Source organism: Sinohyriopsis cumingii, chromosome 5 (genome assembly GCF_028554795.1).
Source record: "Sinohyriopsis cumingii isolate HCF-2022 chromosome 5, ASM2855479v2, whole genome shotgun sequence".
Taxonomy (NCBI): Eukaryota; Metazoa; Mollusca; class Bivalvia; order Unionida; family Unionidae; genus Sinohyriopsis; species Sinohyriopsis cumingii.
In genome coordinates, this window is record NC_142965.1 from 5,053,720 (window position 1) to 5,067,169 (window position 13,450).

A 13,450-nucleotide genomic window follows, 5' to 3' on the forward strand; every position below is an offset into this window, starting at 1 on the left:
AAAACTGGGTTGAATACATATATAATTTGTTTCAATTCAGAAAGCGAATGGTTACATAACTGTATTGATTTGACCGATTGAAATATATTAATTAAACACTCCTTTTTGAACATTCATTGATGTTGGTAGAAAATTTGTACCATCACATTGATTAACACATTTAAGGCAGCTCTAATCGAGCCTGCATGTTTTCTGTCCTCCAACATGGTGGTAGTGTGACGTCATCAATTTACAGCCACGATTATACCTACACACATTTCCTAAAATAAGTCACTTTCTCACACGTCATGTTCATTGATAGACGGGTTCACGTAAATAAGAGTAAGACAACAAGAGTGAGTTAGTTTGGCTTGGTGTTTGGTGGAGCATCAACACAAGTGTTTTACTCAGTTTGAGTAAAGTGATGTGCCCACGATCACTTCACGTAGCCGAATTAAGCTGTTCTGATGGTTAGATTCGAACCTGCACCTTGTCGGTTGCAAGTCCGGACTATAGCCAAAGAGCCTTCGTGACTTCTTAGGAGAACAAGTAAACGTTCTAATCAAAGAGGAGAAACGAATCATGATAATTCTAAAAATTTTATGATTTCCTTTTATCTTACAGATTGATAGAATTTTCCGTAGCAGTCCTATGAGAGATCGGTATCATAGTTGCAGAGTCTGGAAATTTGCGTAAGAATGAATAAATTAGCTAAGTTCATTTTAAAATTTTCAAAACGCCATTACATTTATTTAACTGTCTGTCTTACATTAATTTATAGATTAATTTAAAGCTGGAATCTCCACTAACTAGCTCAATATCCAATATCCCAACTCGATTTCTCAAACTAGTTGCGCACACTCACAATACTAAAGTTCATGAATCAAGTCGAAATCTTCACTAACTCGAGCTCACCACACTATCTCGAACTGAACTGGTGGGTATCTCAAGAGCTCCACGTCTCAGATCATATGATTTCTTTATTGACTTCATACCTCAGATATTATCACTAATGCTTGATTTAATTTTAGAGTACTGGTTCATAATTCGATTGGTCTTGATTTAGTTTTAGAGTACTGGTTCATAAGTCGATTGGTCTTGATTTAGTTTTAGAGTACTGGTTCACAAGTCGATTGGTCTAGATATATCAAATGCAGCCGATAGGACACTAATTATTTTATTAGTACTACTGTTTCAGCAGCAGGGAGGGCGAATCCTACAAAGGTCTAGAGACCACCAAATGATAAAATAAGCCTTAAAAAAAAAGCTAATCTTACAACAGCAACGAGACAAAAAAACGCGACCCCCCCCCTCAACTTGTTGTCGCCGCCCGGGGCTGCTCTCTTCGAGTTTCTCACGTTAACCATACAATGTATCAAGTCCGATACGGTATCGTGTCCGCGGGTCGTGTAAATTTATTGTCACAAATCCATGCGCGGTTCTTTGAGCGCGACTAAAGAAATTCTTAAACTTATTAATATCCATATCGCCGCTACACCAGGTTTGATGAATATTTCTCAGCGTGTGAACATCAACTCCATTAAACACAGCAAGAAGATTACAGTTATCCCTGATTACTTTTGGTATTTGTGTATAACGTTGAGTAACATAAATCACATCAGTGTTTTTATGACGACCCCGGGAAAATATTCTTGCAGGATTTTTTTGCTTGTCCAGCATCACATCATCATACACTACTAGGTTATTTATTTCCCCGTCGAGGTCTTCCACGGACGGAGCTTCTTCAATATCAGTTATAAATTCAACAACATCCTCGCCGTCTTCACTCAGCGCTTTTGCACTCTCATTAAAATCTTTTATAACATCATAACAACGTTGATCATCCACAGACGGAGCTATCAAGTATAGTTTGTCCCATTTCATCCACTTCATTATCAAGTTCAGCAACAGCTGTGTTTTACCTGAACCGGATGGCCCAATTATAATCGCGCGGATAGAGTTTGGTAGCACTGAATTATGCTTAACTGGCTCCTTTCTTCGCGTCGCAGAAAAATCTGTAATTTCCATTTGTATATAAAGAATAATAATTATGGATCTATATTGTGTAAAGTGTAAGGCACGAACCCCTACAAACGACATAACAACCATTACAACAAAAAATAACAGACAAGCACTCTCTGGTAAGTGTGCGCGATGTGGCACAAAAAAATTTAGATTTAAAAAAAAAAGCCTGACAAAGTCAGCGGAGGTGACATCGCAGCAACCCTCGGACGACTTCCAGGTACCCCTTGGGCTAAATATCCCGGAGAAAAACATCTCCCAGGATACAATTACTGCGGTCCAGGGACACGACTAGATATCAGACTTGATGAACAGTCTAAACCAAAACCGGGAGAGTATCCGATAAACGCTATCGACGCAGCGTGTCACATACATGATGTTGCTTATCGAAGTAAAGATCTACAAGACAGGCATATCGCGGATGTGAAATTAATTCATGCACTAAGCTCCATAAAAAATAAATCATTTAAGGAGTCACTCGCTAATTGGTTAATAAGATCAGCGATGAAATCTAAATTAGCATTAGGCGCTGGATAATTAATAACAATGGAAGCGATTTATTATTCCCCAATCGGATACTGGAGAGGTAACTCAGCAATTAATAAACTCGCCAGCGCAGCAAAAGTAACACGCAAGGTTGCCAAAAAATGGCCGTCAAAACAAGCAATATGGCAAATCTACTTACCACCACCTCGACAAATCAATTTTGCACATTTTGATGTTAGTACCCCCAATGAAGTTCATCAGGCTGACATACTATTCCTGCCTCATGATACTGTCCGTAGAAAAACATACAAATACGCGCTAACAGTAGTTGATGTTGCTAGTAGATACAAAGAAGCAGAACCGTTAGCGACTAAAACAGCCGTTGAAGTTGCTTCTGCGTTCAAACGAATTTATCAACGAGGACCTCTAAGCTGGCCCCGATTATTACAAGTTGATCCTGGTAAAGAATTTCAGGGCGCGGTATCATCACTGACAAAGCAGCATAACGTTATCATACGACGAGGACATACTGAAATTCATCGGGATCAGGCAATTGTTGAGCGATTTAATAGAACACTCGCTGAGAGATTATTCGGATACCAGTACGCGAGGGAATTCATTTACGATACGAGATCTCGTGAATGGGTTGCAAGACTGCCAAACGTGATAGCCGCGCTGAATAATGAAATTACCAGAACAACAAACATGAGACCTGTAAATGCAATCACAAAAAAATATATACCCCGCGTCAGTGAACGTGTTTCAACGCAGCCAACGACGCTAGCGTCCCCGTTGCTGGGTAATGTCACCGTTAGGTATTTATACGAACCCGGCGAACTCGAAGGAGGGAAAAAAAGAGCAACCGATCCCACATGGAGTGTTACCACACACAAGATATCCAGCATAACCAGATCAACTGGGAGAAACGCAATCTACAGATTAGATTCAACTGCTCCTCAGCGTGGATTCACACGCGAGCAACTTCAGGTGATTCCCACGGATACACAATTACCACCTCGATCACTTAAATAACTGCAGCAACACCTCTGCGTCGATTACACTCAAGACAGGTCAGCATTACATTTTCACGCGTATGACCGAGATTGCTGTCTATTCTATCCACGGTAAATTGTCTTGGGTCGTTTTTCGGATACTGCCACAGCAATAAACAATTACAACTCGCACAGTGATTATTCTGACGATCACGTAACGACAACACAGCGTTGATATCCAGGTTAAACTCTCTATTATTTTTCTTGTCGCTTTGTCGGTAACTGTCTAATTTTTTTCTTATTTGATCTTTTTGCGTTAACTCAACAACGGCTGACTTCGTTGACGTATCTAATACAATTCTTCGTAACTGAGCCATCTTTCTTACTCTGGACACGGCTAAATAAACTAAATTTGACCATTCGATGCGGTCATCAACGATCCAAACAGTTGTATCAGAAATAGTTAATCCTTGTGCTGAATGAATCGTCATAGCATATCCTAGTGTCCACGGTGATTTATTTATTGCTAATGCATCTTCGACCGCATCGACGTTAACTGTTACTATATCATTCAATACTAAATTTTGTTTCTCTGGTTTTCCGGGAATATCAACATCAATATTCTGCAATCGTGTATCATCTGGTCTATAACATAACGGCACTTCCAACGTTGGAAATTTCTGCCGCTGTAACTGAAATAGTCGCCGCTGAAGTGTATCTCTGACTGATTTTCTACTTGCAACAATTAAATCATCTGGTTTCCACGCCGTTAAAAAGTTATCAAATGAAGTCTCTGGAATTATTTCACGCATTATTTCACATTGGACTTTATTGGTTTGTAGCCTAATTAGTTTTTTAAACTCCTTTAATGTGTCATCAAGCGCTCTGATGTCATCACGCATTTCCTCGTAATAATCAACAAACCCTCTCAACCATTCGTGGGGAGATTCGCCGACAAATGGTGGTGGTTGACCATGATCGCCGCACATCACAACTGCGGTATTTTTCGTTAACAACCACGTCAGGAACCGTTGTAATGTATCCAGCGGCACAGTGTCTATTTCATCCCAGATGATTTTCTCCGGGATATACTTCGTTCCCATTCGCGTAGGAGTCCATGTACCGCCGCTGTATTTGAAAAAGCCGTGATAAGTGCAGGCCTTTACTCCGCGTTGTATCATTTCTCTGGCAAGTCTGTGTGTTGGTGTTAGCACGACCAAATCAGAACCGCGAAATAGTTCGATTGCACGAGTTGTCTTACCACAGCCTCCAGGTCCGTTCAAATAAACTGTTCTGTGTCTAGCAATTGGATCGTACACAGAAGGTAACGACAAAGTTGTCCACGACAAGGTTGTTGATTTACGATATTCATCTTTAATTTCAACATCAGCTGATTCACAGTACGCGTGCAACTCTTCCTTTTTTACTCGCCATGTTCCCCATTGATCATTCGATGTTGGTAAATCTAACGCTGTTAAATCGTCTTCGTTAATATAAAACGAATCTGTTGCAACCCTTACCGCGAAGGGAACTCTATTCACCATCGACAATAAATTTATAGAAACATAAGCCAGCATAGAGGATCTCAAATGAGTGTACTGAGCTGAATCACCGTCGATATAACTAACAACTGTTCCTAATCGTTTTCCAGGCATCCCCGGCAATGATATTATTATATCCTCGCGGCTACAAAATGTATCTTTCGCAGTAGTATCAGCGATAATGAAATTTAATTCTTCTTCATCCATAATTAATCGACTGTGATGTCGTTTATGATCATATGCTCCACCTTGAGTAAATTTACCTATCAATCTTCGGCCGAGATCTTTACAGTTGCGCTCATCATGTTTATACGCCAGTGTGCGTAATTCTTCTTCAGACGCTGTAGGATAATTTAATTTTAAGTCAGAATAACACGCAGTATCAGTTGGAGTTGGTAACCAAACTGAGGTTTGTTTTGAGTAACAAATAATCCCCTCACTGACAACAACAGATGTTAGTATTGTTTTGTCAACCATAAACCGCAACAACGGAAACGGCACCCACTTCCTTTCGTGGAAATGTCTGCCAAACCAAGCATAATTAATAGGATGTAACCGTGTTGCAAATTCGAACGATTCCACGCGAGCAAATCCAGTCAGGTCAAAATCAGGTAAAGGTCCGTTAATAGCTACTCTTGTCATTAAATTTGTGGGATGTCCAAATCGTTTAAAGTATTCAGCGCATTCGCCATAGCCAAGAAAACTTCCTGGATAGCACGCAATCATATCCACCGATACCATATTATCACTAACAAATACACTATTCCATAAACCGCCGTGTCCGTATTCGATGCAACTCTGCTGAACATTCTCGAGAAAACTCTTCATGGTTGGTTTCCAATTATTTTTTTGTCGTGCTATATGTGCGGCAACACTTGGAACAGTAAAACAATTAGTTAGTAATTGATCAACTTGCTCAGTTGAATATTTTTCTGTGAGCGCTTTCATTTCATTTTGTAACTCCGCAGTTCTATATATTTCTCCGTTCGGGGTCACGAACTGGTCATAATCACCAACTTCAGAACTTCTAAACAACCATACCGATACCGGATCGGTTTTACTCATTTGATAAATACAATCAAACATACCCGCGGAATAATACCTTATAACACGATCGCGTGGAAATATTTTAACTGATTCCGTCCAGGCGTGGCTGTTATGATCAATAATTGTTATTGAAGCTCCACTACGGTTGTATTTCGATTTATACAATTCCTCGCCTGTTAGCGATAATACCGTTATAGGAAATCTTAATAATTTTTCTAGCGCGGCAACATCCTTAATTGTGGCCCCTACATCTTTGACTCGATTAGCCCATGTTGTTATTTTATTTTTTCTGATCTCAGTTAGACCATTTCCACGTGCTGCGTTTTTAAAATGTTCCATTACTCGCTCAGCTACACAATTTAACACCACTGATGTTTTCATTGGCGTGAGTTTATCTACACTTGGTTTCTTTATCGGATATATTCCGTAAACGACTGCAGTTACTGGATACGATCTGGCGTAATACGGTATATCAACCCCCGTCAACATTCCTGGTCTAGAATTATTGCTCAACAAAATAGTTTTCCTTTTAATGTCAAGGATAGGATCATTTTTATCACGGATAATCCACGTGTCATCGTCGTTTTCGTTGACCACTTTGATAATAAATTTTATCTGTATGAAATATCTTCTATCGTCGAGATACCCAATTATGTTACGCGCGATTGTATCGTTCATGGTAGCATCAATGATAACGCTCGCGTCGGGGATAATTTTATATGTCGACCACACATGTGCGGCACCATCACGACGAAACTCTTCCTTGGCATTCTTGATAACACCAAGCAGTTCCTTTAACTCTCTTCGTCGTGGATCAGCGGTTAACCGGTCAAGATCGAATCGACCGCCTGCGGGTTTTATTCTGGATAGTCTTTCAAAACTCATTATTATAATTAAGACAAGTATTTAAATAGACAAAAATATTATATATAATGAACGGAAACTCAAAGAGTTTCTCCGGCGATGCTAGCATCGCTCATGCAAAGCATTTCTCATGCAAGTGGATTAAACTAAATTCATCAGCGCCGTGTAACAGACGTTGCAGAGGCGAATACTGTGGACAACATGCTCAACAGGTCCGCGGCGGGAGTCTAGGACCGATACCGTGTATCAGATGCGGCATTGGAGTACGAGGAAAAACGCAATTATGTTCAGCGTGTGGTGGAAAACGCTATCGAGAACTAAAACGGTATTATAATAAAAAATACTGCAATAACACACTCTCCGAGCACGATTACATAAATAAGTTTTCAGACAAATTATGAATTAGACAAATAATTTGCCTGTATTATAATGAATCAATTTGTTCCGCATCCAATTATTTCCAATTATGAGGCAAATCAAGATGGCATAATACGACACTGCAGGCTACAAAAACAAGTTGGTACAGTTGATAATTGTGGTTATTCACGATTTACTGCCACGCCGAGACATGCAGGCATTTCCTCGAAGAGGTATTTATGTCATCGTTTCGTCTATGAATGTTTTCATGGAGTGATCCCTAAAGGTTTTGTCATTGATCACATTAACGGTAACATACTTGATAACTCCATAAACAATCTTCGCATGGTCACTCAGAGCAAGAACTGCCTACTGGGTAACACAGGGCGTTGTAAAACAGTTGCAAGAAGAGCTATTAAATCCACGAACACAATTACAGGTGAAGAAATTGTATTCGAGACAATAGCCGCCGCCGGTAGGTATTTCGATATTTGTCCACCTGTTGCACAACATGTCGCAGATGGGATCTACAAAACAGCATTTTCCAAGAAGCTCAAACAGAAGATTTCATTCTGTTATGTAACTGACAACAACGATAACTCAGTATAAGACCAAGAAAAAAAAAACGAAGAGTTTCTCTGGAAATGCAAAGCATTTCTCGTCCAAGGGACTTCTCAGAAACGCTAGCGTTTCACATTTAAAAATATAAAAATATATAATAATATGAATCACGAAAATATAAATACCATACTTGTTGAAATTAAAGAATTACAACAGCGGGGTTTTAATATTTTACTAGACACTGAAACAATTATGTCAGATTTTGAATCCTTGAATGAGCTATCACGGTCCGGGAAGAACAATCTCCCTGCCAGATATAGGTTCATTAAGGGTTTGCAAGATCGCATTTACAAATCACTTGCCACGATAACGTCCAATCAGGTATCTGAATTTATTCCACTGTGCGTTGCAGTTGAGAAGATCAGGCTTGAATTGTCATCCGAGTATGAGACTCGAAAATTAATTAACACCAGGGTGAGACTGTTAAAAGGTTATATAAAGAATCTAGACACGGAAATGCCTACTAGTGTTTGTGACTACGAGGCCGACAAGGAAGTATAAACCGCCGCGTGTGACTCACACCCGTGAAGTAGAACCTGAGAACGCTAGCCCCGCTTGGAGACGGGTAAAAAAAAAGTGTATTATTTTTTTTTTTGCCTTGGAATTTCTCAACTCGAAGAGTTTTCAGATTTTCAGGATTTGCTTGAGCGTTTCAGCATCAATACAACAATGAGAATAGTTCATAATCTGTTCTCGTTGACACCAAGCTGTGATCATATGATTTTGCTGTAACTGCGTCAATTGTGACCGAGTTAACAAGAAGTCTTCGTCGCCGTACACGTCAACGATTATTTGAACGGGGAAATACTGTTCCCGTAGGGTTCCCCTAGGGGGCTGTCCCGAGAAACTCAAAGAGTTTCCAAATGCGGTTTTTATTGCCTCGTGAAGAATTTGCTTATCATGAATATGAACTCGTGCATGAATGTACTCACACATTATACACAACCGTTTTTTTTTAAATGCGTGCTAGCGACTTAGGACTTCACCAGTAAGTTTATACTAACAGTCTCGTCACGCAGGTCCAACAAATTCCCCCGTTGGTCGGCAAGTTTGAAATTTATCGTTGACAACCACGGATTATTACACCGTAGATAGACCACATTGATTGGTTCTTGCACAATCAGAAAACCAGGGGGGTCTTTTGGTGTGAACGTATACAGGACAAACCCCTGCGTGGCCGTCGTTGTGTCAGCGCTAGCGCTGTAACTGCCATCGATGACGTCACATACAAGATTGACCGCAATAACATCTGTGATATTTACGATCCCGGGTGAGATGTGTCTGCCATCGGCGGATGTACTGTTGTCGTGTCTTAAAATAACAGGTTCTGGTTTTATTCGCGTGTACGCGGCAAGAATATCTTCGAAAGATTCCTCGATGAGATCCTGGACTGATTTTCTCAGCACGGGTGCGTTATATCCGGGAAATTTAAAATCTGAAATATCATTCACGGGAATACCATATTTAATTGCAAAATCTGCTCTGGCTATCTGTCTGTTAATACCGATGGTATCATCTTTGTAATCCAGTAAATGTTGAATTATTTTTTGATTTATAGTTTCCATCGCGGATGCGAGTTTGTTTAGTTTTTCTATGGTTGTGATAATATTATCACGAGAACTGCTTGCAGAAACGCTAGCGTTTCCAGTTAAATCAGAAATATAATCTTGGAAATATACTCGCAACAGTTGTAGCTGTTGTTTATGTACTAGATTGATCGGAATAAATAAATCAGATTCTATAGAATCTAGACGGTAACTGAGCTCCTGCCCATTAACACGTGGAGCTTCTATACTCCAAGTATCGGGCATTAAAGTACCTTTTCCTGCTAGTAATTGATCTGCAAGGAGTAAATAATAATTGTACTCGAGATCGTGCAGTTCTTGTTTATCGGTAATAAAATCCGATTTTTCAGGTTTTGGTGGACCGGGTTTAACCTCGCGGGCCTTTGGCCATCCTAATACTGTTCGAAGAGAGCTGTTATAAATATCAACGGCGTATCCCGGTGTTGAGATTTCAATGACCGTAGACATCGTTGGTTCATGCGCGGTCAGAGATATTTTGGGTTCCTTGCCGGTGATTCGTTTTATTTGGCGTTGTATCTCATTGTTGATTTCTTCGATCTGATAACTCCCAGTGGGTAGCGTAATTGTATCCCATTCTGGAGTGTCATTGGGTTTGTTTTTGTACGAGAACACAAACGAATTATTTGGCTGCAGACCACCAAATGATGCCGACCTGATATTGGGCCAGCTGTGATACACACTGAGCTTTGCTAACGCGATTTCACTCACTGGAATTGGAGTTTGAAAATTAATACCGAATTGTGGTGTCGTCGAACACACTGAGATCATTGTGGTCCTTACCGGTGTTGTGTTTGTGACTATTTGTTGAAGCAGTTCCTGTGGCGTTGCCATCAGTGACATTATTTATTTGTTTAGTTTTCAAATAGTCATTGTACGCATCTGACATTAGTTTGAATTCAGAATCTGATATCGTAGCGTCGCTGTGCACGTCTAACGATGATGATATCAGCGATGATAATTTCTGATATGCGGTCGTGGCTGTATTTAATTTTGTCGTGTAATCGTGTAATTTTGTGTTAGCACATGATGATATTTTTTTTGTTATGATGCCGAAAACTCCAGCTGTTGTTGTGGCCGCGGAAACACAGATCGTGGCGGCGACTACTGCAGTTACCGGAGTGACCGCTGATAGTATTGCTCCGGCAGATACAACAACGGCAGATACTGAATAAACCATAATATCCAGCACTGTTATGCGTCTGCGGTATTTTTTTACTTTTTGACTGGTTACTTCGATGACAGTTTTTAACTCAGATTGCCACTCACGGACTTGATTGTATCGATATTGTTGAGCATCTGGCGTCGTTGACATTATTTAAAATCGCTGGCGATTTTCAATTACGCGGTAACCAATTGAGATGTTGCAGCGACGAATTCCAAACAAAACCAGTAAGATGTTGCTGTTAAACTATCGTCTTCGGCTTCAAGCATAAATGTTTCTTCGGTTCCGCTGTTTAGTATTACGGTTACAACCCCGGAATACTTATCGGTGGAATGTCTCCAAGGATATGTTGTGAAGATTTCAAATTTAGCGGCTGAAAACACAGACAACCTGTACACGCCAGTGACCGTTGCTGTGTATTTGATAGTGTTATTTTCTCGTGACCATGTTGCGAATCCCGATGATACCGTGAATACGATGTTGGTGAAATGCCCCGGAGTAACTCCAACGGGGACTTTAATCAAACTGATTTTGTTAACGATCTCAGGAATTCCCGATACGATATCCTGCTGTGTTTGTTTGATCGTGTTAATGTCGGTCTTGATTTCAGCGAGTTTTACATCGACGACTGGAGGAGGCCCAAAGAACTTATCCACGGTCTCACCAGTTTTTTGAAAGTTTCTTTGGAGTCTTTTAAACCCGTTCACGTGAACATCATACTCTGACCGCAGCGTATTTAGTTTACCGTTGATGATGTCCACGTATTGTTTGTTTGACGCATCCTGGTCGGATTCGGGATTCGCTAACGCGGTTATTTTGTTGCCGCTCATGCTGAGTTCGCCTGTCATCGTGTCGCCGGTTTTTTTCACACATTTATCAACACCTTTATCAATACTGTCTTTGATGCTTGCGATTGATATATTCGAGTCCTTGATCCGGCCGCCATCACTAAATGCAACGAAGTTATCCTTGGTAGCTCCAAGAACTTTGCGAATTATATCATTCCACTTAATGTTGCTCGTTCTTAGTTTTCCTTGCTTGTCCTGAAAAATAACAACTTCATCTGGGTCAACTCCAGCTATATTCAAAAGATTATCGATTTCATCTCGGGTCGCATATTTTGAGAGATCAGCATCTGTGCTTGGTTTACCTCTTCGCGCGAAAGGTCTTCCGTAAATATCCACCATTATTCTTATTGCTGTTTTTCAAATGCGAGCATGAAAATGCCTAGCATTGGATGCGGTATATTCATACACTACTTTATGAGGAGGAGTTGCTGGATTTCTTGAGATTGCATCAAGAACATTTAAAACCTCCCTCCCACAAATGGGCGGATCAATTAATGTTTGTGTTGGTAACGTCGACTGCCACACTGGAACATTAGAAAATCTGCTGACATACTTGAGAAACTCAACTGGCGGTGCTAAACCGTACGAATCAAAATAGATAATTCCACGTGGATCGATCGCGTAAGCAACCCAGTGAGTTCCCGGACCATCTTTGTTGTCGAGATTGATAATGCCAGTTTCTGGATTATTCGGTCGTTGCGGTAATTGATCTCGCATAAATACGCCTCTGAAATGTTTTACACGCAATTTTTTAACAGCATCGAGTAAATCAAAATTGGACGCTGGAAGCGTCAACGCTGGAAGCTTCAACATCGGGGACACTTTGTGTTTCAGCGTTAGAAATTTTTTGGATACCATGATGCGGGAGTTCCTGGTAGTCTTAGCCCTGATCCGCGAGCGGATCTCCCCTTTTTTTTCTTGTATCCGTTTCCGGTTGCTTTCTTTAGTGCCATTCCAGCTGCGGTTCCAACTGCACCGAGTGCTGCGGCTTTTGCTACGGCTGGTGCTGCCGCGGCAATCAACGCCGGTATTGCTGCGAGAAGAGGAAATATTCCACCGGTTTTAGTCATGTCCTTGATAGCTGCAGCAGAGAAATCAAGTCGGACACCGGTTTTTGCTGTTAGTGCCTTATTAAAATGTTTAATCTGAGTATTAGTCAACGACAGCTTGTTTGGACCACCAACAAGTTGATCTCGTTTTAGTGTTATTGATGTCCCGCACGTGCTTGCGTTCTTCGATTGCAATTTCTTTGTCTGACCGGAAGTCAAGGTGACATTAACGTGACTGTATGACATTATATTTCAGAAACTAATCTAATTGTTACATGTTTTCTACTGGAGCGTCAATAACTCTCATTCGTCCGCCAACACCTTCAAGCAGCATTGCTTTATCGGAGAGTATAACCGCGACAGCTCTAAAACCAGCAGGCGGGCCGAGGGGAAACTCACCTACACGAGCTTTGAAGTGTATATCAACGACAGATTGTCTTGTTAGATCCAAATGTTCCAGCGAAAAGTAATAAATCGGATACAGCGTTGTAAAATCCAGTTGTGATATCTGCAACCTGGTATCAACATTCTGATCACGTCCCATAAATGTCATCAAGCGATGATACGCCCGTGCAACTTCATTTCGCTCATAATTTATTAATATATCCTCGGATGGTTCCTGATGCCCGTTTATTCGCAGCGAAACCTCAGAGACATTAAGTTTGTCAAATATCATATGACTCTGTAGTTGGGAAGTCAACCTCGCATTTTGCTGGAGTGCAACAAAAATATGTCGCGGCGCTGATATTCCCTGTTGTGATGCTATGTGCCACGTAAACTGCCCAGCACCGGCACCCTGAATGGAATCTGTTGTTGTTGTCAACCATGATATCAATGATTTACCGCCTGTGTCCATGAAAGAGAGTAGCCGTTGCTCTTCAGTGATTGATGGGGAC

The 13,450-nt window shown here is 40.8% G+C and overlaps 1 protein-coding gene across 1 annotated transcript in view; it reads left to right on the top strand.

The window, feature by feature from the left end:
• The window catches only part of LOC149798563 (uncharacterized), a 258,625-nt gene that overhangs the window by 11,592 nt on the left and 233,583 nt on the right, over positions 1–13,450 (top strand). The window contains exon 6 of the mRNA XM_089957207.1: positions 604–671. Within this exon, the coding sequence (XP_089813333.1) occupies positions 604–671 (68 nt within the window). The remainder of the gene's footprint in view (positions 1–603; positions 672–13,450) is intronic.